Here is a 25,607-nt window from a genome sequence, read left to right on the forward strand (position 1 = left end):
TTCAGTCTTATTACTAACAAATAAAAGGGAAATGTTTTGTTCATCATCCGTCATATGAAGTTTATTTCCTAAATAATCAAAAACAACCATCAAAAATACAAATGACAAGATCGTTGTTACACTATAAATGTAAAAGAACAAATGTAGTAATGTCAAGAGTTACCGCATAATTTAAATTCAAATATTTAATTAGTTTTTAACTACATTTAGTGTATAAATATGATATAAAACGCTATGTTAAAAAAATATATATATTGCTACAAAGTATCACAGAATAAAGAAAGAAAATGGTAAAAAGACGAGTTTCAATAATCAGAGTTTGTGGAAATTATACTTGTATACTTGTATAGTTCCTGTGACTCCATGAGGGCCACACGAACACAGAAGGCGCGGGTCTGGCGCGAGTCTGGCCCGGACTATAATCAAAGTCTCGGCCGCCATTTTGGGCGTGACGAGACAGATTGTGCAATCATAGGAATGTGCGCAGAATCTCGAGAGACTCGAGTTTTTACCTTCAACAGGTGAGTGAAGGTTTAAAACTGTTTTATCAAACAGAGAAGCAGAAGTTTGTGACACTTTCTTCCGGTTCAAGCGGTTCACCTGCACGACTGTGACGACAGCACAGGTGAGCACCAGAGTCGTGTGTCCAGGTGAGTCTCAGGTAAAATTTCATTCAAGGAGGCTCGTATTTGAACAACATTTTTGGAGATTAAAGCTTTAAAAGAAAAGAGAAACTGACCTTTTTTGTCTCTGAAAACTGTAAACACGCGTTAAAAACGCGCCACGATACTAACTTTTTCAAGGTGATACAATATTCGGGAAAATACTCGATACTTTTAGCATATATTTTATTGAGTATTGTTTTGATTGTTTAAGCGCTTTGTGAGCTTACTTTATAAATATAAATTAGTTACTTCGACATCACAACCATTAAAAAAGACTTATAAATATTTTTATTTTTATTAAACCTCTTGTTACAACATGTAACCAACAACAGAACGTTATATATTTATAATAAATAAAAATAACTGCCTCTTTGATGGAAAGTTTCAGGTCCAAAATAAACAAAAACAATTTGAAAACTAGTAAATGATACAACATTTAAGTGTCAATTATTGTTTGAGTTTTCATACTTTTAACAGCCGTACTATGATAATGTTCAATAACCTCCAACAATGGCGTCTCCTGCTCAAGTGATTTGAGGTCCAAACTGTGTTTCAGAGGAAATGAGTGAAGCTCCGGTCCGAGAGGAAGACACAGTCACTCGATCGGCGGAGGTAACGTTTGTTCATTCGTGTGTTTTCTTGTCGTCTGAAGCCAATGTTTCGTGTCTCCAGTACATCGGCTCGTTTCCCGTGGACGACCGTTGTCTGGACGACCAGATCCAGCAGCTGCACAAACACCTCAAGAACCTCAAAGTCAGTGTTTGTCCCTCGTGTCTCGCCTGAAAGTAAACGTTAGTGTCGTGTCAGGGATGCAGGCGACGTCGAGCCGTGTGTCTGAAGTTCTGCGTCAAGGGCGTGAAGATGTACGACGAGGACGAGACGGTGAGTGACGGGTCCATCGGGTCCATCTGGTGGATCGGGTCCACGGTCCTCTGATCTCTGGTGTGATTGACAGACGCTTCTCATGGCTCACGCTCTCCGGAGGGTGTCACTGTCCACTGCCAGACCTGCTGATGCACAGTTTGCTTTCGTCTCCCACAACCCGGGCAGCGTTGAAGTCCAGCTCTACTGCCACGTCTTTAAAGCAAGGCACGCCAGAGCGGTGAGACCAGAGCTCCAGACGGGTCCAGCTCCGGAGACCAGTGGTTACTCATTAATTTAACAAGTTAACATGTTGTATTGATTATTACTGTCTGGAGTAACATTAGTCTGTCAATCTAGACACGTCAAGACAAATGTTTAAGTCGAGTTTAGTCAAAAAATAAACTTGTTAACTAGTGAATATTAGTGAAACACTAACTTTATATGATTTCTTTTTACTGTTTGTATCTGAAGGTCGGCCTGTGAATATAATGACGACATTGAACTGATCTGTAGTGCAGGAAAATATGCAATATTATTCCACGAGTATCGTCTGGTATTACTCCACAAGTATCCTGTAGTATTACTCCGCGATTATCCTCTGGTATTACTCCGCCAGTATCCTCTGGTATTACTCCGCCAGTATCCTCTGGTATTACTCCGCCAGTATCATGTAGTATTACTCCGCGATTATCCTCTGGTATTACTCCGCCAGTATCCTCTGGTATTACTCCGCAATTATCCTCTGGTATTACTCAGCCAGTATCATGTAGTATTACTCCGCGATTATCCTCTGGTATTACTCCGCCAGTATCATGTAGTATTACTCCGCGATTATCCTCTGGTATTACTCCGCGATTATCCTCTGGTATTACTCCGCGATTATCCTCTGGTATTACTCCGCCAGTATCATGTAGTATTACTCCGCGATTATCCTCTGGTATTACTCCGCCAGTATCCTCTGGTATTACTCCGCCAGTATCATCTGGTATTACTCCGCCAGTATCCTCTGGTATTACTCCGCGATTATCCTCTGGTATTACTCCGCCAGTATCCTCTGGTATTACTCCGCCAGTATCCTCTGGTATTACTCCGCCAGTATCATCTGGTATTACTCCGCCAGTATCATCTGGTATTACTCCGCCAGTATCCTCTGGTATTACTCCGCGATTATCCTCTGGTATTACTCCGCGATTATCCTCTGGTATTACTCCGCCAGTATCCTCTGGTATTACTCTGATCTGTAGTGCAGGAAAATATGCAATATTATTCCACGAGTATCGTCTGGTATTCCTCCACAAGTATCCTGTAGTTTTACTCCGCGATTATCCTCTGGTATTACTCCGCCAGTATCCTCTGGTATTACTCCGCCAGTATCATGTAGTATTACTCTGCGATTATCCTCTGGTATTACTCCGCCAGTATCCTCTGGTATTACTCCGCGATTATCCTCTGGTATTACTCCGCCAGTATCATGTAGTATTACTCCGCGATTATCCTCTGGTATTACTCCGCCAGTATCCTCTGGTATTACTCTGCCAGTATCATCTGGTATTACTCCGCCAGTATCCTCTGGTATTACTCCGCGATTATCCTCTGGTATTACTCCGCCAGTATCCTCTGGTATTACTCCGCGATTATCCTCTGGTATTACTCCGCCAGTATCCTCTGGTATTACTCCGCGATTATCCTCTGGTATTATTCCGCCAGTATCCTCTGGTATTACTCCGCCAGTATCATCTGGTATTACTCCGCCAGTATCATCTGGTATTACTCCGCCAGTATCCTCTGGTATTACTCCGCGATTATCCTCTGGTATTACTCCGCCAGTATCCTCTGGTATTACTCCGCCAGTATCCTCTGGTATTACTCCGCCAGTATCATCTGGTATTACTCCGCCAGTATCATCTGGTATTACTCCGCCAGTATCCTCTGGTATTACTCCGCGATTATCCTCTGGTATTACTCCGCGATTATCCTCTGGTATTACTCCGCCAGTATCCTCTGGTATTACTCTGATCTGTAGTGCAGGAAAATATGCAATATTATTCCACGAGTATCGTCTGGTATTCCTCCACAAGTATCCTGTAGTTTTACTCCGCGATTATCCTCTGGTATTACTCCGCCAGTATCCTCTGGTATTACTCCGCCAGTATCATGTAGTATTACTCTGCGATTATCCTCTGGTATTACTCCGCCAGTATCCTCTGGTATTACTCCGCGATTATCCTCTGGTATTACTCCGCCAGTATCATGTAGTATTACTCTGCGATTATCCTCTGGTATTACTCCGCCAGTATCCTCTGGTATTACTCCGCGATTATCCTCTGGTATTACTCCGCCAGTATCATGTAGTATTACTCCGCGATTATCCTCTGGTATTACTCCGCCAGTATCCTCTGGTATTACTCTGCCAGTATCATCTGGTATTACTCCGCCAGTATCCTCTGGTATTACTCCGCGATTATCCTCTGGTATTACTCCGCCAGTATCCTCTGGTATTACTCCGCGATTATCCTCTGGTATTACTCCGCCAGTATCCTCTGGTATTACTCCGCGATTATCCTCTGGTATTATTCCGCCAGTATCCTCTGGTATTACTCCGCCAGTATCATCTGGTATTACTCCGCCAGTATCATCTGGTATTACTCCGCCAGTATCCTCTGGTATTACTCCGCGATTATCCTCTGGTATTACTCCGCGATTATCCTCTGGTATTACTCCGCCAGTATCCTCTGGTATTACTCCGCCAGTATCCTCTGGTATTACTCCGCCAGTATCCTGTAGTATTACTCCGCGATTATCCTCTGGTATCACTCGGCAGGTATCCGTAGTAGTGCACTGCAAGTATACTGTAGTATTGCTCTGCAAGTATCCTGTAGTATTTATCTGGGAGTATCCTGTAGTATTACTCTGCGAGTATTATGTAGTATTACTCCGCGAGTATCCTGTAGTATTGCACTGCAAGTATCAGTAGTATTACTCCGTGATTATCCGCAGTATTGCTCCGCAAGTCTCTGTAGTATTACTCTGCCATTCGTTGTCTTGCGCCTCAAGTATCTGTAGTATTGCTCCGTGAGTATCTGCTGTATTACTGGTCATGTATCCATAATATTGCTACACAAGTATCTGTATCATTACTCCGCAAGTATTCATAGTAATGCTCTGCGAGGACTCATAGTATTACTTCAAGTGAATTTGTATTATTATTAAGCAAATATCTGTAGTATTAATCCGCAAGATTTTTAACTATTTCTACGCTTGTATACATAATATAAATCCGCAGGTATCTGTAGTATTGGTCCATGAGTATCCATAATATTACTTCCAATATCCGTAGTATTTGTCTGCAAGACTCTTCTAGAAAACCTCATTGTATTTTTAAATAATTAATGTTAAACAAATCAATACATTTGCAACAGATGTTGATCGAAACAACAACACTTTGATAAAATTACACATTTTTAACAAGATGTTTCAACTCAAAGGCATGTGCAGTAAAGCGGAATTGAAGTCACTGTCTTGGTCCTTTTATTTTGTTTATTCTGTGCCAAAAAATCAATAATACTAATAGTAAATAAAAGCTTCTGACCGACATCTTTGCTCCTCTCAAGGCTCAGTTCCTGAACCTGTTGCTGTGCCGCTGCTTCCAGCTGTCGTACCTGCAGAAACATCCCGAGGATGCGAAGGAATGTTCTGGGGGTTCGACCCCCAAGAGGAACCCGTCTCTGCTCAACCACGGCTTCCCTCTCAGTGTCAGCGCTCTGGTCTCCTTCAGGAGGGCCCCGTTCAGGGGCCTGTTTCCTGGGACCAAGGTTTGAGTCTCAGCCCACATCCCTCCTCACCCTTGAAAAGGTCTTTGGTTACCTGGTTTAAAAACTTGAGATCGTGTTAGCGGTGCATTAAATACTGTATTTCTCAGAATAAAGGTGCATTTAAAATCCTTCAAGTTTCTGAAAATCAACAGTGCACCTTATATTCCAGTGTTTATGTATCCATTACTGGACAAGGATCCTAGTGTAAAACAGAGAGGCTCCAGTCTGAAGTATTACTCTGTGAGTATCTGTAGTATTACTCAACAAATCTCCGAATTATTACTCAGCGATTTTCCTAGTATTACACAACGTGGCTCCATAGTATTGGTCCGGATATTTCGAAAGTATTACTCAACAAATTTCTGTAGTTTTACTCCACAAATCTCAGTAGTATGACTCCATAAATCTCTGTAGTAATACTCCACAAAGCTCTGTTGTATTACCCCAAAAATCTACATAGTAGTACTACAGGTACTAGTATTACCCTGCCATATTCTGTAGTATTACCCTGCGATAATCTGTAGTATAAGCCAAAAAATCTCTGTATCTCTGCCGTAATAATCCGTTAATCCTCGTAGTATTAGCCCACAAATCTCCATAGTATTAACCTGCAAATCTCCATAGTATTACCCCGCAAATCTCCATAGTATTAGCCCACAAATCTTCATAATATTACCCCGCAAATCTCCATAGTATTACCCCGCAAATCTCCGTTGTATTACCCTTCAATTCTCTGTAGTATTACTCCTTGAGTCTCGTAGTATAAATCCTTGAGGCTTGTATTATTACAGCATAGAAAGCCTTAAACAAATATTGTGAACGGGTGGATTAAAGGTGTGTACTTTGAAGCGTACATCATGAAAGAAGGTTGTTCCTCTCATGAACCACGTTCTTCTCCACAGAAGAGCGAGAAACCAGCCAACGAAGCTCCGCACGACGACATCTTCAGTCCTTCTCCGTCTCTGGTGCGAAAGAAAGCCATTCGAACCAAAGCTCTTCGCTCCGGAGCGTATCGTTCCTTCACCTTCACGCCGCTCAAGCAGCGCCGCGTCCAGGAGCGACTCGGCGCTTCTCAAGGTGGGCCCAGTGTTCACAGGGCGCTGTCCCGGGTCAAAGAGATGATTAGGTAACGCTGACGCTTGGTGGGGGGTCGGGGGGTCACGGTCTGGGGTCACGGTCTGGGGTGCTGTTGTCACCTGGTGCTCACTGACGCTCTAGATAATCACGTACTTCAAGGTGAGTCGTGTTTACACTTGTAGACTTCAAAGTATTGCAGTATTGCATGAACCAGGAGTGGTTTGTTTTCTTGGATCTGGATTTTGAGGAACGTGACTAACACAGCTTTGTAGTAGTAGTAAACAATTTAAAGTTTTACCTTACCTTACCTTAGTATCATGTATTGATACTAATCCTTGTGTATCATAGATAGAACTTTATTGATCCCTCTGAAGGTCTCCTTCGGGAAATTGTTTATTATTATTATATGTACAACAAGAAAATGGATATGTATTACGGGGGCAACGATACAGTATATAGTGATACTATAGTAACAAGGATATATGTGTAGTATTGTCCAGTACTTGACTCTAGTGTTGTAGTATTTACAGACCACATGACTCTTAACAAAGTCGTAACTTCTTACATTTGTTTTCGAACCAAAATATGTCCAAACATCAGCTTTAAAAGCTGCTGGAGTCACTGTATCCTCTCGTCCTCAGTCATCGCTGGGATCCCGTAGTACTTTAGCTCTGGAGGATGTGATATCTGCTGCCATCTAGTGGCCAGATGCCAAACAAAAAAGTGTGAATATTTGCGTGTTATTGTTAATTGTCTATCAATATCTTTTGTACTTTACAGGCCACAGTGTGTGAATATAAATATAAGAGTACCATAAATGGGAGTAAAATATTTATAGTTTTTTATTATTTAGTGCTAGAACTCTGTTACGAACAAACATTAGCTTAATTATGATTCTTAATAATCACATCCTTGACTTCTGTCTTGTTTTTACCTCCATAAATTACACATCAGTCACCAACTGTCAGTCACACCTCGTCCCGTCACTCACGACTGATTGTATTTGAAGAAATGCACTCTGGGAAATTGTGAATAAAGACAAGAATTTCATGTTTTTGTTTATTTTTCCATTGTCAGGGGAGGTGTTTCTTAACGTCATGTTTCCACCAGAACATTTGTACTGACACGTGTTCATTGACTTGTGCGACAGAAAAGGACCTAAACAAAGTTCCAGCGACGAGATCCCAGACTACGAGTCTGGCAGAGACCGAGGAAGCTCTGGCTCAGGCGGTGTGGTGCTGGGATGGCATCGCAACGTGAGTTCACACTCCGACCAGTTTTAATTCAGAATCTTAATCAAGTTTTTTCAAGACAGTTTTAAAGTTTAAATAAAACTAAGATAAGAAAAGAAAAACAGACGAGCAGCAGTGGCGAGATAAACATTTAAACAGGCAGAAACCTGGAGCAGAACGAGAGTGTAACTGAGAAGAATCAAGGATCCATTGATACTGTACAGAAAGTGTACAAGATCCTGCTGAATCACTTTCATTTGACTTCATTGATAAATACACTCGAGTGTCGTCAGCATAACGAGTGTTTTCTCACTTGATTGCCTGGTAAAAGTGTGTAGATCGTAATGGGAACGGACCAAGAACAGAACCTTGAGGGACACCCGCGCTGTGTCAAATCGCGCAGTTCTCCAAGTGCACTGTTTTACAGTACACTGGAAAGTTTTACAGTACTGTAAAACAGTGCACTTACTTGCGCAGTGTGAACATTTCAACAGTGTAGTACTGTCTCAAATCAAACACTTCTGCTACACACTTACAGGAAATGACTCGACAGCTTCTTCTTGTGTTTCATTGTCTTATTATTGTTGTTTTGTATTAAAATGTGTGTTTTCTCGAGACATTTACGCCAGTATCTGCTCCGAAGACGCGTCGTCAGTGACGTAGCTTCAGTTTAGCTTCATCTACGTCACTAAGATGGCGGTCGTTGAGGGTGGAAAGTGTGCATCGATCCACACTCAATTTTCCAGCCATTTGAGTGTGCATTGCGCAATACATTTTCTGCTCTTTGGGACACACTTGTGCACTCAAAACTGTAAGTGTAAGTGCACTATTTAAGACACACTCCTGGCCTTAGTGTGCGTTGACAAGAGGTGATTGACCTGTTCATAGTGATAGTTAAGATTTAAACCAGTTTTACATAATAATGTAATTACTGTCAAGTAAATAATGTGTAGTATGTATGTGGTTAGCAAGGGGAACACTTGTGTAAGCAACCAATCAGGAAGAGGATCCAAATGCTCTGGACTTGGATGAGGAAACGGTTGAAGCCGTGTGTAGTTAACAAAGTGTATTTACTTCATTTGTTATTGTGTGTTTCTGCAGTGACAGCAGCTACTCTCTGCTCGCTGACGACGTCCTGGGCTCGTATCTTCTCTGCCTGAACCCCAAGAAACAATCCAAGTGTGGGACCCTCATCATCCGCTTCCCCTCCGGACTCGTCACGCACCTCATCGGGAACACCCGCAAAGGGACGTTCACTCTGGAGGTACGTTCACCCCTCTTTACATCTGGTTCCTGCCTGAGAAATGGAACGTTTCAAGTTAGTTCTCATCATGAGGTTGAAACACGACTGTATTCGTCCCACGTTGACGAGTCTATGATGGAGTGACAGGAACTTGAGTCTCAGCTTCAGTCGATCTAACGTCGTGTTTATCTCTTCCGTGTCAGAAGTGTAAGACGGAGTTCAACTCCATCGCCGAGCTGCTGGATCACTACACTCACACTCGCGACGAGCTGCCGTGTTCGCTGAGCTGCACTCGCGTCAACCACTGCTACGAGTGGGAGGAGAGTTCCAGGAAAGCAGGCGACGCCAGGACGCCCGTCGGAGGCAAAAAGGAACTTAACTTAAGACACTGAAACTTGTTCAACTAATAAGCTCACGGTTTTTGCACATTAATGGTTATTTTCAGAAGCACAGAGTTCCTACTGTTGTGACGGCACTTATATCGAGGTTCAACGTTTTCTACGACCTTTTAAATTCGACGTATTCGTATCTTTAAATAGTTTAAATGAGACAAATGTTGTTGTTTTTTAACAATTTCTTTTAAAGGTTCTGAGTGAGGAATTATTTTTATCCTCTTTGCCGAGCACTTATTATTGGCTTTTATATTCCTGGTTAATATTGTGTACGTGTGTTGTTACGACCAGAAAGTGTTTTTCATGGAGAATACACGTCTTTATATATCAACGGTTTCCGTCGTATTATTTGTCTTACGAGTTTATGCTGGTCGAGATAAGATGGTTAGCGTGTTAGCTTCAGTCTCTGCTAACTCGCACGATACTGCGGCTCCCGCCTTAGCTAACTGTGCTTACAGGAAAAATGGATTTTATTATAATAGAATTTAAAAAAAAAGCTTATAGCTTTTCTTATCGTTAATATCTGTTACAAACCACTGCAGCAGCTCAAATCTAACCACGATAAAGTAAAGTATTGATCAGAATATTGAATGATTTTATTTTAACGTTTCTTGTTTTTTAAATGTTATTTTTAATATTTAGTATTTTCTTCAATCATTTCTACACAGAATGTTGGAATTTAATTTAAAATAATTTAATGTATTGTTTTTAGATCTTTTATTTTTCTTCTTTACATGCTGAGATATTCTAATAATTAAAAAAATAAAATAATCCGTAGCCGTTTAAATTCAATGTATGTTATATGCTATTAGCATTTTTATATTGAATTTAGAATTCAACACGTGGATTACATTTTTATATTTAATATTTGTGTGGGGTCGAGGTCAACGACCTCCCAGGCTTCAAGAATTAAATGAGCAGTGGCCTTCGGGTCACCTTGACCCTGACAACACAAGGGTTAAAGGTTGTTTGGTTTTTTTTGGGGGGGCAATAAAAAAAAATGGAATATTTTTTCAATGAGCGACACAGAGTTTCATATTCTATAATTCATATAATTAAAAACGATTCTAATGAAATAGTTTTTCATTTGTAGGCATTAAAATCAATATAATAAATGTTGGTATAATATATAATTTCTACTTGATCAAACGTTCAGCCACTACTATACCAACATTTCTATATTACATTTAAAAGGTTACGAACTAAAAACATTTAATATTTTGGGTGCATTTTTAATTATTGAAATTATAATATCGATCCTGATGTGTAAAAAACACTTAAATTGATAAATAAACATGTTTCAGAAAAGACGACTTCAACAGTTGAAACGGTGAATCCTGATGTAATCTTGATCTACTTCCATATCTCTGAGCATCAGTCGTTTATAATGATGTGTTTGGTTCCAGATGTAAATATTGAAGACCTGGACAGTAACATGTGACACTTTAACCTGCTTTGTATTGCAGTGAAATGACTATCTTATTTTCCTCTTGGCTCCGTCTATACTTCGACAGTTCAACAAAAGTATTTCCCTGCGAGTATCATGTATCTTTGAACTACTTCACTTCCAACCAGAGGCAGACATGAGTGTTTCTCCTCGTCCTGCTCCACCAGTGCAATGCAATCCTCGCGGCTAGTTTACGGTTGCTAGGCAACGGCAAACGCTGTGTCAGAAGGTCTCACCTGCTTCAAGTCGTCCTCCGTCGAGAGATGGTCTCCGAGTGCGTGAAGGTGGTCCTGCGATGTCGACCCTTGAGCGACCGGGAGAGGACCCTGGGTTCTAAGGCGGTCCTGACCATGGACCTGCAGCGCTGCCAGTGCTCCATCCAGAAGCCCGGCGCTCCGGACGAGCCTCCCAAACACTTCACCTTCGACGGGACCTACTTCCTGGACCAGAGCACGGAGCAGATCTACAACGAGATCGCGTACCCTCTGGTGGAGGTGAGTGCCCCGGTGTGGTCCTGGTCCTGGTCCTGGTCCTGAACCCTCCTCGCTCAGGGCGTCACCGAAGGATACAACGGCACCATCTTCGCTTACGGGCAGACAGGAAGTGGGAAGTCCTTCACCATGCAGGGGACGCCGGAGACACCGGCCCAGAGAGGGATCATCCCCCGAGCCTTCGAGCACGTCTTCGAGAGCATCCAGGTGAGTGACCTTTGACCCGGTTTCTACTGGATGTCAAGTTTATATTCTGTGCTTTTTGTTATTTTTAATTTTTCATTTACATTATAATTTTCATGTTGACTTTTCATTAGTTTTTCTTTTCCCTCAAACAGAAATAAAATATTTATTAAATTTCTTTTTTTGTGTTTTTATGATACAAGTATCATTTCACTTTACTTAAAATATTATTTAAATCAAAACTTTTTTTTTCAGGATTCTCACAGATTTATAAAATTTATATTTTTATGCTAACATATGCTAACACATGCTAATACTAAAAAGGCATAGAAGGCAAACATTTTATATTTTGCCTTCTATAAATTAGTTCTTTGGATTTGATTTGGAATTTTATAATTCAAAGTCGGATTTCGATGCTGAAAACATTCAGTGTAAAAGATTCTGACAAACATTTGCTTCTATTCTTGTTTATTTTTCCTCTTCATCAAATATGAGTAAAAGTCTAAACTCTAGTGTATCTAGTGCGCAGAGAACGCCAAGTTCCTGGTGCGAGCGTCTTACCTGGAGATTTATAACGAAGAAATCCGAGACCTTCTGGGAATCGACGCGAAACAAAGACTAGAGGTTTGTCTGAGTTTTTAAAATGTACTCTTGAAGAGACACATGCGAACACATGCTTGCCCCATGCTAATACATGCTAACATGTGCTTCCATCTGCTACCATAGGCCTACCCCATGCTAATACATGCTAACATGTGCTTCCATCTGCTACCATAGGCCTACCCCATGCTAATACATGCTAACATGTGCTTCCATCTGCTACCATAGGCCTACCCCATGCTAATACATGCTAACATGTGCTTCCATCTGCTACCATAGGCCTACCCCATGCTAATACATGCTAACATATGCTTCCACGTGCTAACATAGGCCTACCCCATGCTAATACATGCTAACATATGCTTCCATGTGCTAACATAGGCCTACCCCATGCTAATACATGCTAACACGTGCTTCCACGTGCTAACATAGGCCTACCCCATGCTAATACATGCTAACATGTGCTTCCATGTGCTAACATAGGCCTACCCCATGCTAATACATGCTAACATATGCTTCCACGTGCTAACATAGGCCTACCCCATGCTAATACATGCTAACATATGCTTCCACGTGCTAACATAGGCCTACCCCATGCTAATACATGCTAACACGTGCTTCCACGTGCTAACATAGGCCTACCCCATGCTAATACATGCTAACATGTGCTTCCATGTGCTAACATAGGCCTACCCCATGCTAATACATGCTAACACGTGCTTCCACGTGCTAACATAGGCCTACCCCATGCTAATACATGCTAACATGTGCTTCCATGTGCTAACATAGGCCTACCCCATGCTAATACATGCTAACATATGCTTTCACATGCTAACTTAGGCCTACCCCATGCTAATACATGCTGACATATGCTTCCACGTGCCAACATAGGCCTACCCCATGCTAATACATGCTAACATATGCTTTCACATGCTAACTTAGGCCTACCCCATGCTAATACATGCTAACATATGCTTTCACATGCTAACTTAGGCCTACCCCATGCTAATACATGCTAACATTTGCTTTCACATGCTAATTTAGGCCTACCCCATGCTAATACATGCTAACATATGCTTCCATGTGCTAACGTAGGCCTACCCCATGCTAATACATGCTAACATATGCTTTCACATGCTAACTTAGGCCTACCCCATGCTAATACATGCTAACATATGCTTCCACGTGCTAACATAGGCCTACCCCATGCTAATCCATGCTAACATATGCTTCCACGTGCTAACATAGGCCTACCCCATGCTAATCCATGCTAACATATGCTTTCACATGCTAACTTAGGCCTACCCCATGCTAATACATGCTAACATATGCTTTCACATGCTAACTTAGGCCTACCCCATGCTAATACATGCTAACATATGCTTTCACATGCTAACTTAGGCCTACCCCATGCTAATACATGCTAACATATGCTTTCACATGCTAACTTAGGCCTACCCCATGCTAATACATGCTAACATATGCTTTCACATGCTAACTTAGGCCTACCCCATGCTAATACATGCTAACATTTGCTTTCACATGCTAATTTAGGCCTACCCCATGCTAATACATGCTAACATTTGCTTCCATGTGCTAACACTTGTGTTTTTTTCTACTTTATATCAAAAATATACATTTCCACATTAAATAACCATGTTATTTCTAGTACTATATTAACATGTATTTTGAGTGACACATAAATTTAGAGTTGGAATAAATAGAAGCAAAGAGTCAAAACTATTTATTTTAAAACCGCCTGAATTCATCAACTAAATATACTGAACGTCTGTTGATGGTTCTCACAGTGTTTTTGTCTGATATTCTCTCATGATCTCAGGTGAAGGAACACCCTGAGAAGGGCGTCTACGTCCGGGATCTGTCCATGCATACGATCCACAGTGTGTTGGAGTGCGAGAGGATCGTGGAGCGAGGATGGAAGAACCGAGCGGTCGGTTACACTCTGATGAACAAGGACTCGTCTCGCTCGCACTCCATCTTCTCCATCCACCTGGAGATCTGCAGCACAGGTGACTCTCAGGTGGAACTAGTGTCTCCTCCGAGTCTTTAGTGATTTATCAGAATATTAACTTTTCTAATGTAGAAACTTTGAGATTAATTTATTTTTTTAATAAAAAATGTAAATAAAAAATATATATTTTCAATATGAATTATAATTATATTATATATATATTTTAACACATAGAGTTTGCTTTTCTAATTTCAGTAATACAAAAATACATTTTCTAAAGTCAATATTTTTTATTTATAATCTAAAATTCTTAGTATAATAGAGTCACCAGACGATACCAATAGAGTACCGAGCTACTTTATCCAACTTTGAGCCAATCATGTGACATGCAGACGATCATGTGACGACGTCAATTCATCATCACTGATTCTGGAAACACTATTATATCAACATTTGTTTTTTTATTATTGTGAAAGACAACAAACAAAGTACTGATGAGTGAAGAGCAGGCCAAACTTCCAAATGTATTATTGATCTAGATTTTGAAAAGCTGAAGAGAACACACAGAATATCCGAAAGAATACTTTGAAGATAAATGTATTTCTGATCAAAATGAATACAAATGTTAAATGATGAGGTGGAGAGAATAGACGCAGTAGTTTGATAATGAGATGTGCGGACAACAATATTGCCTGAGATAATATTCAGAGATTCAAAATAAGAAATAAAACTTTACATTTTCCAAAACAAAACATTGGTGTTACCCCTTATTGTTTTGTTTTTCTAATTTTAAGAAGTACACTATTTCTTTAAGCATACTTACATATTAATTTTGAATTTAAATCACAACACATTTAATTCTTATTAATTTAATTCACTTTGAAAAAGTGATCATTTTTTTGTTCAATTCTTCAAAAAAAATAAATTCAAAGATAAAAAGAATGAAAACATATAAATTAAAAAAGCGATTGATTTTTTTTATTTTAAATCCAAACAATCAATATTATAAAGGCACTGCTACACTTCCATCAATATGTTGTTGATTTGAATTGTTAATGTGTTCACATTTTGATTGACATGTGTACTGTGGATAAAGAACATGGACATAACTAGTTAATAAAAGTGAACGAATAAATGGAGACTTCCAGGGGAAAATAAGTTACAATATATATTTAAATACGTTTAAACGTTAATAAATACACTTCTTTAAATGGAAATTATGAAATAAATACACACATTAATGTGTATATCAATAACAAGATATGTGTTTTCCGTATTTTAAAAAAGCAAATTACCTCAAACTCTTAACAAATGGTCTATTTTGTTTGACCTCGGAGTGTTTCCCCTCCTCCTACATTTCATCCTCAAATGATTAAGATTAAAAGTGTGAAAGTATTGTACGCTGTCTTCAGATCCAGAAGGTCAGGACCACCTGCGAGCAGGGAAGCTCAACCTGGTGGACCTGGCAGGAAGTGAACGTCAGTCCAAGACCGGAGCCACCGGCGAGCGTCTCCGCGAGGCCACCAAGATCAACCTCTCGCTCTCGGCTCTGGGCAACGTGATCTCGGCCCTGGTGGACGGACGCTCCAAGTACATCCCGTACCGGGACTCCAAGCTGACCCGGCTGCTCCAGGACTCTCTGGGAGGGAACACTAGGACCCTGATGATCGCCTGCCTGTCCCCGGCCGACTACAACTACGAGGAGAGCCTGAGCACGCTACGCTACGCCAACCGTGCCAAGAGCATCCAGAACAGACCTCGCATCAACGAGGACCCCAAGGACGCTCTGCTGCGGGAGTACCAGGAGGAGATCAGGACGCTGAAGGCACTCATCTCCAACAAGTTGGGGTCGGCTGGGATTTCATGTAAGAGACTCACAGGGATGAGTTCGGGATCATGAATCATATAAAGACTTTATTTTCAATCTATACTCACAGCTCTGGTCTCAACCTCTGCGTCACATGACCCTTCAGAGTCCACCGACGACGAGAAGGAGAAGATCAAAAAGGTCGACCTTTGTTTATATAGATAATGATACAGAGACAAAGATACGATATATTGCTACTGTTAGAACAAGTATATATGTGTAGTATTGTGAAGTACTTGACTCTGGTGTTGTGATAGTGTAGTAACAAGTATATATGTGTAGTATTGTCGAGTACTTGACTCTGGTGTTGTGATAGTGTAGTAACAAGTATATATGTGTAGTATTATCGAGTACTTGACTCTGGTGTTGTGATAGTGTAGTAACAAGTATATATGTGTAGTATTGTAGAGTACTTGACTCTGGTGTTGTGATAGTGTAGTAACAAGTATATATGTGTAGTATTGTCGAGTACTTGACTCTGGTGTTGTGATAGTGTAGTAACAAGTATATATGTGTAGTATTGTCGAGTACTTGACTCTGGTGTTGTGATAGTGTAGTAACAAGTATATATGTGTAGTATTGTCGAGTACTTGACTCTGGTGTTGTGATAGTGTAGTAACAAGTATATATGTGTAGTATTATCGAGTACTTGACTCTGGTGTTGTGATGGTGTAGTAACAAGTATATATGTGTAGTATTGTCCAGTACTTGACTCTGGTGTTGTGATAGTGTAGTAACAAGTTTATATGTGTAGTATTGTCGAGTACTTGACTCTGGTGTTGTGATAGTGTAGTAACAAGTATATATGTGTAGTATTGTCGAGTACTTGACTCTGGTGTTGTGATAGTGTAGTAACAAGTATATATGTGTAGTATTGTCGAGTACTTGACTCTGGTGTTGTGATAGTGTAGTAACAAGTATATATGTGTAGTATTATCGAGTACTTGACTCTGGTGTTGTGATGGTGTAGTAACAAGTATATATGTGTAGTATTGTCCAGTACTTGACTCTGGTGTTGTGATAGTGTAGTAACAAGTTTATATGTGTAGTATTGTCGAGTACTTGACTCTGGTGTTGAGATAGTGTAGTAACAAGTATATATGTGTAGTATTGTCGAGTACTTGACTCTGGTGTTGTGATAGTGTAGTAACAAGTATATATGTGTAGTATTATCGAGTACTTGACTCTGGTGTTGTGATAGTGTAGTAACAAGTATATACGTGTAGTATTGTCCAGTACTTGACTCTGGTGTTGTGATACTGTAGTAACATGGATATATATGTGTAGTATTGTCGAGTACTTGACTCTGGTGTTGTGATACTGTAGTAACAAGTATATATGTGTAGTATTGTCCAGTACTTGACTCTGGTGTTGTGATACTGTAGTAACATGGATATATATGTGTAGTATTGTCGAGTACTTGACTCTGGTGTTGTGATACTGTAGTAACATGGATATATATGTGTAGTATTGTCCAGTACTTGACTCTGGTGTTGTGATACTGTAGTAACAAGTATATATGTGTAGTATTGTCCAGTACTTGACTCTGGTGTTGTAGTATTTACAGACCACATGACTCTTGACGAAGTCGTAACTGCTTTCATTTGTTTTCAAACCAAAATATGTCCGAACATCATCATGAAAAGCTGTTGGAGTCACTGTATCCTCTCGTCCTCCGTCATCGCTGGGATCTCACAGGATTCTATTCTAGCTTTAGCTGAAGAGGAAGTGATGAGTGCTGCCATCTAGAGGCCGGAAGTCAAATTGCAACACAAAAATGAACAAACGTGAATATAATGTTAATGGTGAATAAAAATATTTTTATTTTACACACTTGATTGATATATAATCCATGTAAGAACTTTAATAAAAATATTTTTAAAAGCCATAATTAAAATAAATGTTTTTAAATAGATAAAGTGCTGTTGAATATCGATACATTATTGTAAAAGAAAATCACCATATTTTAGTGAATCCATTCAAATTCTAGGTGATACAACGACTACTATTAAAGCGCCACAGTAACCAGGAAGTGTCGTCAAGTTGAAGTCACTCAGTCGTTCCAGATGTTCTTCTCACTGCAGGACTACGAGCAGCGACTGGCCAAGTTACAGGCCGAGTACGACGCCGAGCAAGAGTCCAAGGCGAAGCTGCGGGAGGACATGACCGCCCTGAGGACCTCCTTCCAGTCCAAACTGTCCAGCCTGGAGAAGGCCCAGGCCAGCAGGGGGAGCTCTAGCGCCACCAATGGTAAAAGTCACATTTAAAAACATCTTAAAATGAATTTTAATCTTTTTTTTTTTATAGACTGTCCCAGTCAGAACATGGCGCCGGATCATATTTTCAGCCCGAAAATGGAAACGCTGACCCAGGTTTTTATTTCACTTCCCGACTATTACGAGTAAAAAAGTGAGATTTGAGCGAGAATCTTGGGGTCACCACAGCCTGAAGCGTCCACACGAGAGGACGCTCATGGATCCTGGAGCGAAGATCAAGAGGCGACTGAACATCTGGATCCAACTCAAGCTCTGAGAAGGTCTGTGACTCTATTTAACCAAAGTATATAAAGTACCATTGGAATATTTATAATTGAAATATATTTTAGCAATAAACTATTTGTTTGAATAATAATAATATTCATAATATATATATATTTATATATAATTAATTAATTATATTTATATAATTTCGAAATGAATGAAAATACTTTCCCATGTAGTTTCATTAATTTATTCATTTTCTCACTTTATCCCTTGTGGGGGTTGGAGTCTATCCCAGTTTCATTGGGCGAGAGGCAGGGGACATCCTGGAAAGGACGGCAGTCCACCGGAGGGCACACAAAGACAAACAACCATTCACACACACTCATACCTACAGACAATTTCCCAATCAACCTCTGTATGTTTTTGCACTGTGGGAGGAAACCGAAGTTCCCGGAGTAAACCCACGCACCACGGGGAGAACATACAAATAATCTAACTTACATTTTTTTTTTTTTTTTTTAAGTGTTTTCTAAATGTAATATTTATTTTAATTAGTAAGTAAGTAAGTAATATTTATTTATATAGCGCTTTTCGAGACCAGGGTCACAAAGAGCTTAGACAATCAAAACAATACTCAATAAAATATATACTTTAAAGATCAAGATAATACTGAGAACAACACAGGAGTTCGAGAAATTCAAGGAAAAGCCTGAACAAATAGAAACGTCTTAAGATGTTTCTTAAAGGAGTCAGTAGATCATCAAGCGCAAAGAGAGGAAGATTGTTCCAAAGCTTAGGAGCAACAGTCTGGAAGGATTTCTCTCCTCTGGTCCTGAGCCGTGTTCTGGAACCATCAGTAGATTCTGATCCACAGACCTCAGAGCCCGAGCTGTTAGTAACTTTTTAAATCCATTATAAAAATGTTGGTATAATACCTTCAACAGGATTGGCTGAAATTTTGATCAAGTAGCTCTTTTTTGTATTGTCTGTTGGAACTTTTGTACTTTTGTGTTTTTATTAAAAATGAATTCAAATTATTATTGAATTTAAAAGGCTACGATTAATCATTGGAATATCACATTTTTTGTAAAAATAAATAAATAAATATATATATTTTTTTTAATCAATAAATTCAACATACAAATATAGTAATTATTGAATTAAATGAGTAAAATATATATATATACATATATATATATATATATATATATGTATATATATATACAAATGTCCACCAGAGCTGTTGCTCGTGAATTGAAAGTTCATTTCTCGACCACAAGTGTCTCAAAAGGCGTTTCAGAGACTTTGTGCAGAACATCCCACCAGCCCAGGACCTCCACATCCAGCATGTTCTCCTCCAGGATCATCTAAGACCTGTCACTCAAAACAGCTGCTATAACATTTCAATAAAACATCTGAATTCTAATATTAATTCAACATTGTGATGACATACTTCCACAATCTTCAGCTTTTAATGAGATTAAAGAAGAAGTTATTTAAGATGACACTCGTTTGATCTTCTCAGGCTGCAGCTGCTGGAGCAGGAGGTTCTGGGCGGAGAGCAGGTCCGGAACCAGGAGCTCCAGCAGAAGCACCGACAGAGGAAGAGTCTGGCCGACCAGAGGAGAGCGCAGCTGCTTCAGGCTCTGTCCGAGAACAGCGAGGAGAGCGAGAACGTTCTCTTTAACGTCTACAACTCCATCCAGGAGGAGGTCCACGGCAAGTCTCAGATGCTGACCCGGGTCCAGGGGAAGGTGCGGAACCCTCAGCCCGACACACTTGTACGGACTCTGAACACTCTTCTTGTGTGTCCTGGTGCAGCTGAAAGCTGCTAAACTGGAGATCCGGGACCTCCAGGCGGAGTTCGAGGAGGAGAGGAACGACTACCTGAGCAGCATCCGCCGGCTGGAGAGAGAAGGTCAGCTGCTGCACGACCTGCTGGAGCGCATGGCGCCCCTAGTGCGCAGGGACTGTAACTACAGCAGCCTGGATCGCCTGAAGAGAGAAGCCGCGTGGGATGAGGAGAGCGCCACCTGGAGGATACCGGAGGTGACGGTGCAGAAGACGAGTCTTCCCACAGGTACGAGAAGTTACTTCTTGTTTGAATGTGTAACGAAGGATTAAAGATTCAGATCCTATAGAGAAGTCAAGCAGGGGAACCATCGGTGCTGAGAAGAAATATATGTTCTTTCTTGTTTATATGCAAGTAAGTAAGTAATTTTTATTTATATAGCGCTTTTCCAGACCAGGATCACAAAGCGCTTAAACAATCAAAACAATACTCACTAAAATATATATTTTAAAGGTCAAGATAATACTGAGAACAACAAAGGAGTTCCAGAAAATCAAGGAAAAGTCTGAACAAATAAAAACGTCTTAAGATGACGACCACTCAGTTCACTCGGCCGAATACTGAGAGCAGGAAATAGACACGCTACGGTCGTGACACCAGTACTTTTGTTGGGCTCAGAAAAACCTCAAAAAGTTACCTACAGCCCAATGTTTGACGCCGTTTAGTGAAGTCCTCCTGGTGTGGTCAGTTAACACATCAGCTCAGTGTCTGGCAGCCGTGGATTCCGTATGTCCGTCTGTAATTTCAGATCCTATAGCTTCTCTCCTATGAGTTCTTGCATTTGGTAAATAACTAGGTACTATTGCACATGTCAAACTGGTCCAGAAAAGGGCCAGGATGGTGCAGGTCTTGGATCCAACCAGTCAAGCACATATAGTTGAACCAATCAGGCGTCTGAAGACAGTAATCAATTAATTGTCAGTCAGGTGTTCTTGTTTAAGCCGACACCTGATTGGTTAACTCATGTGTGCTTGACTGGTTGGAACAAAAACCTGCACCACCCTGAACCTTTACTGGACCAGTTTGACACCCCTGTACTATTGTAACGGCTGGTAAATCAGTACTGCCTGGTGGGATGTGTAGTAATAAGGGCCTAAAGTGATCAGTTATCCCGATCATTAGCTCAGAACCTCGTTTTTTATGACCCGAAAAGTGTCTAAAGTGTACTTCTCTGGTCTATGGTGATGTTCAAAGCTGCAAAAAGAGTTTAATAAAAGTTAATTTAAAGCATGAACAACCGACTTATTGGTAGTTACTATCAAACCCCACTATTAATCATAACAAAGAGTTGCTTTTAAAACTTTTGCTCGATAGTCACCTCGAAAAAAAACGCTGAGTCCAAGCAGAGAGAAGTTCCGGAGTCAGAAACTTCTGCTTTCTATGCCTGGATCAGGTGCTTCGTCATCATCACATCATACAAGTTATAAACTGTTGTTCAATAGTTCTGATTGAAAATGCTTTTTGCTCGTTTGAGAGCCGTCGACTGAAGTCGAGGGGCGAGTGTTGCTGGGTAGGACCGTAGACGGGCTGAGGTCCGGAGGTTTTTCAGTCCCGCTGTTGCTTAAATCTGGGACAACAAGACTCACCGGTTGGAAGTAGGAAGTCGGAGTTCCGCTGTTGCCAAAATGTTGCTTTCTTCGCCTTGAATCTATGCTATGCTGTAAAATAAATTAAAAGGGTTCAAGTTGCTTCAATGAAAAAAATAAAAAAATAAAACGTGTTTTAGTAAAAAAAAATGTATTTCAAATAAAAGCTGCTTCTATTACAAATATTTTAAATACATTTTATTTTAAACAAGTTGCTTCAATACAAAATACATGTTTTTATTGAAAGAATGGGAATATTTTTCATTAATTAAAGTCATTAATTGGTAAATAATTAATTTTAAGACGTGAATATTTTCAAAATGTATGCATTTACTTTACACACAGAATTATATTCTAATATTCTAAATTTATAATCTTTTAATTCATAGCTTTTAAATGAAATATAAGAACTGTGATGCCATTGTACGTCAACTTTTTTTCATTTAAAATCGCTACAATTTGAAAACGACTTGATTATAAAAAAAAAATGCAATTATTGGAATAAGAATATCAAACAATATGTTTTAACCCTTGTGTTGTCTCAGGGTCAAGGTGACCCAAAGACCTGAGCTAACACAAGGGTTAAACAAATTAATTAATTTAGAAGATATTATATTTAAAAATAATTTAAAAAAAAAAGAAAATTTAACCTTTTAATGTAGAAATATTCAATTCAACTATTAAAAGAAACGGTTAAATGCTTAAAAAAACAATAACATTTAAATTTAACAAATTCGTCATTTGAAATGTTCAATTGAATGGTTTACTATTCTGACACTTAAAGAGGGATAGAAAAATTACATGGATTCAAACTCTTTTTTTATTTTTCTGTAGCCACGGCTCCAAAATCCCAACGAGGCTCGGCCGCTGAAGCCGATCCGTCTCCGGTGAGTATCTGTCTTCGTCCTCGTCCTCCTCGTGTCTCACCAGTGTCTTCACCGCAGGAGGAAGAAGAAGAAGACCGCTTCAGGGAGATGCTGGACCGCAGCGCCAGTGAGAACATCGCCTGCAGCTACTTCAGGTCCAAGAGAACCAGTCAGTTGTTGGGGATGGAGAGCAACAAAGTTCACGGTAACACAACACTGTTCACAGTAACACAACACTGTTCACGGTAACACAACACTGTTCACGGTAACACAACAAAGTTCACGGTAACACAACACGGTTCACAGTAACACAACAAAGTTCACGGTAACACAACACTGTTCACAGTAACACAACAAAGTTCACGGTAACACAACACTGTTCACGGTAACACAACAAAGTTCATGGTAACACAACAAAGTTCATGGTAACACAACACAGTTCATGGTAACATAACAAAGTTCACGGTAACACAACAAAGTTCACGGTAACACAACACGGTTCACGGTAACACAACACTGTTCATGGTAACACAACACTGTTCATGGTAACACAACACGGTTCACGGTAACACAACAAAGTTCACGGTAACACAACAAAGTTCACGGTAACACAACACTGTTCACGGTAACACAACAAAGTTCACGGTAACACATCAAAGTTCACGGTTACACAACACTGTTCACGGTAACACAACAAAGTTCACGGTAACACAACAAATTTCACGGTAACACAACACGGTTCGCGGTAACACAACATGGTTCGCGATAACACAACACTGTTCATGGTAACACAACACTGTTCATGGTAACACAACACGGTTCACGGTAACACAACAAAGTTCACGGTAACACAACAAAGTTCACGGTAACACAACACTGTTCACGGTAACACAACAAAGTTCACGGTAACACATCAAAGTTCACGGTTACACAACACTGTTCACGGTAACACAACAAAGTTCACGGTAACACAACAAATTTCACGGTAACACAACACGGTTCGCGGTAACACAACATGGTTCGCGATAACACAACACGGTTCGCGATAACACAGCACGGTTCGCGATAACACAACAAAGTTCACGGTAACACAACACTGTTCACGGTAACACAACAAAGTTCACGGTAACACATCAAAGTTCACGGTTACACAACACTGTTCACGGTAACACAACAAAGTTCACGGTAACACAACAAATTTCACGGTAACACAACACGGTTCGCGGTAACACAACATGGTTCGCGATAACACAACACGGTTCGCGATAACACAGCACGGTTCGCGATAACACAACAGGGTTCACGGTAACACAACAGGGTTCACGGTAACACAACAGGGTTCACGGTAACACAACAAAGTTCACGGTAACACAACAAAGTTCAAGGTAACACAACACGGTTCACGGTAACACAACAGGGTTCACGGTAACACAACACGGTTCACGGTAACACAACACGGTTCATGGTAACACAACACGGTTCACGGTAACACAACAAAGTTCCCGGTAACACAACACGGTTCACGGTAACACAACAAAGTTCACGGTAACACAACAAAGTTCACGGTAACACAACACGGTTCACGGTAACACAACACGGTTAACGGTAACACAACACGGTTCAAGGTAACACAACACGGTTGACGGTAACACAACACGGTTTACGGTAACACAACACGGTTTGCGGTAACACAACACGTTTGACGGTAACACAACACGGTTGACGGTAACACAACACAGTTCACGGTAACACAACACGGTTCAAGGTAACACAACACGGTTGACGGTAACACAACACGGTTTACGGTAACACAACACGGTTTACGGTAACACAACACGGTTCGCGGTAACACAACACGGTTTGCAGTAACACAACACGGTTGATGGTAACACAACACGATTCACGGTAACACAACACGGTTCCCGGTAACACAACACGGTTCCCGGTAACACAACACGGTTCACGGTAACACAACACTGTTCATGGTAACACAACTCGGTTTTCTGCCAAACATTTTTGTTCATTTTAAACCAGATCTTTACTTTTCAACCATTGCTAGTTTATGATCATATTACTTCCTGAACTGTCACTCAATTGAGTCACACTTGAAATTCCGATGAAAAAAGAAGGATATATTTTTCCTCCGCAGTCGTTCACGCTCCGGTTCTTCTCGGCGCCTCCTCCAGCGCCGGCTCTGACGCCGCTATGCCCCGCCCCTTCCGCCTGGAGTCCCTGGACGTCCCGGCGTCCGGTGCGAAGGTCAAGCGTAAAAAAGCCAAATCCTAAACTCTGTTGACATGAACTAAAGGTATTTAAACTAGTGTTGCATCAATGTTGTCACATTCTCAGTTTGGTTGTTGCCAATTTTCTGCGTGTTTAGGAAACAAGATAAAGACTCGTGTTGTGTTGAATCTTCTTGGTCACTTTAAAAAGACATGAAAATATATTTACTGGAATAAAAAAATAACTTTTAACAGATCTTAGAGTCGTGATTGTTAACAAATTATTACAGGAAATGTGAAAATATATCAAAGAAACTATTTTATTTTGACAAATAACCTTTAATATTTAATTGTCTGTCACTAGATGTGCTGAAAAAATAAAGAATTTCCAATTGTCTTCATTGTGTGTCTTCATTGAAAAAATACTACGTGAACATTTCTTTATATATGTGTCAATAGTTAAAAGTCAAATGTACACGATTTTACAGCAGTTCAATTTTTCTAAATGTCTGAAGTTAAATCCATCGATAATACACAGATGTTGACTCTAGAGCTGTATATCACCCACAATGCACTACAGTGATGTATGAAAAACATGCCATCATGATAAAAAAGAAAAAAGGTAAATAAATATTTACACTGAAATGTGTTCATGCATATTCTTTGTGATTCTACACATTTTGTCGTTGTATTCCGTGAAAAAAGAATTATTTGGCGATCAAATACACGCAGAAACTCCTTGGTGAGGCACGG

The 25,607-nt window shown here is 40.2% G+C and overlaps 2 protein-coding genes across 4 annotated transcripts; both read left to right on the forward strand.

Annotated features, from left to right (window-relative positions):
- Nucleotides 1-488: 488 nt before the first annotated feature.
- sh2d5 (SH2 domain containing 5) lies at nucleotides 489-9,616 on the forward strand. Of its 3 annotated transcripts, none has more exons than XM_087800796.1 (11): nucleotides 489-521; nucleotides 593-650; nucleotides 1,222-1,277; nucleotides 1,338-1,418; nucleotides 1,473-1,547; nucleotides 1,621-1,767; nucleotides 5,141-5,341; nucleotides 6,244-6,418; nucleotides 7,569-7,674; nucleotides 8,752-8,914; nucleotides 9,097-9,616. In XM_087800796.1, the coding sequence occupies exons 3-11, from the start codon at nucleotides 1,227-1,229 to the stop codon at nucleotides 9,283-9,285; spliced, it is 1,188 nt and encodes a 395-aa protein (XP_087656922.1). In that variant the 5' UTR covers nucleotides 489-521; nucleotides 593-650; nucleotides 1,222-1,226; the 3' UTR covers nucleotides 9,286-9,616. The 3 variants fall into 3 exon arrangements, with proteins under 3 accessions (XP_087656922.1, XP_087656924.1, XP_087656923.1); XM_087800798.1 differs by having other exon boundaries at nucleotides 501-521; nucleotides 593-661; XM_087800797.1 differs by having other exon boundaries at nucleotides 512-625.
- Nucleotides 9,617-10,995: 1,379 nt separating this feature from the next.
- kif17 (kinesin family member 17) lies at nucleotides 10,996-25,112 on the forward strand. Its single transcript, XM_087800990.1, has 14 exons — nucleotides 10,996-11,226; nucleotides 11,284-11,430; nucleotides 11,929-12,030; nucleotides 13,847-14,036; nucleotides 15,391-15,843; nucleotides 15,916-15,986; nucleotides 17,930-18,095; nucleotides 18,153-18,217; nucleotides 18,290-18,381; nucleotides 19,854-20,082; nucleotides 20,150-20,408; nucleotides 22,601-22,653; nucleotides 22,711-22,837; nucleotides 24,782-25,112. Exons 1-14 carry the CDS (start codon nucleotides 10,996-10,998, stop codon nucleotides 24,916-24,918), a joined length of 2,322 nt encoding a protein of 773 aa, XP_087657116.1. The 3' UTR covers nucleotides 24,919-25,112.
- Nucleotides 25,113-25,607: the final 495 nt, after the last annotated feature.

This window comes from Callionymus lyra, chromosome 10 (genome assembly GCF_982586985.1).
Source record: "Callionymus lyra chromosome 10, fCalLyr1.hap1.1, whole genome shotgun sequence".
NCBI lineage: Eukaryota > Metazoa > Chordata > Actinopteri > Syngnathiformes > Callionymidae > Callionymus > Callionymus lyra.

Excerpts from the sequence above, each read along its gene's own strand:
- sh2d5 (XM_087800796.1), top strand. The coding sequence starts at position 1,227 with ATGAGTGAAGCTCCGGTCCGAGAGGAAGACACAGTCACTCGATCGGCG. Across the intron at positions 5,342-6,243 it reads GCCTGTTTCCTGGGACCAAG|AAGAGCGAGAAACCAGCCAA; the intron begins GTTTGAGTCTCA and ends TCTTCTCCACAG. Across the intron at positions 8,915-9,096 it reads AAGGGACGTTCACTCTGGAG|AAGTGTAAGACGGAGTTCAA; the intron begins GTACGTTCACCC and ends CTTCCGTGTCAG.
- kif17 (XM_087800990.1), top strand. The coding sequence starts at position 10,996 with ATGGTCTCCGAGTGCGTGAAGGTGGTCCTGCGATGTCGACCCTTGAGC. Across the intron at positions 15,987-17,929 it reads AGAAGGAGAAGATCAAAAAG|GACTACGAGCAGCGACTGGC; the intron begins GTCGACCTTTGT and ends TTCTCACTGCAG. Across the intron at positions 20,409-22,600 it reads GAAGACGAGTCTTCCCACAG|CCACGGCTCCAAAATCCCAA; the intron begins GTACGAGAAGTT and ends ATTTTTCTGTAG.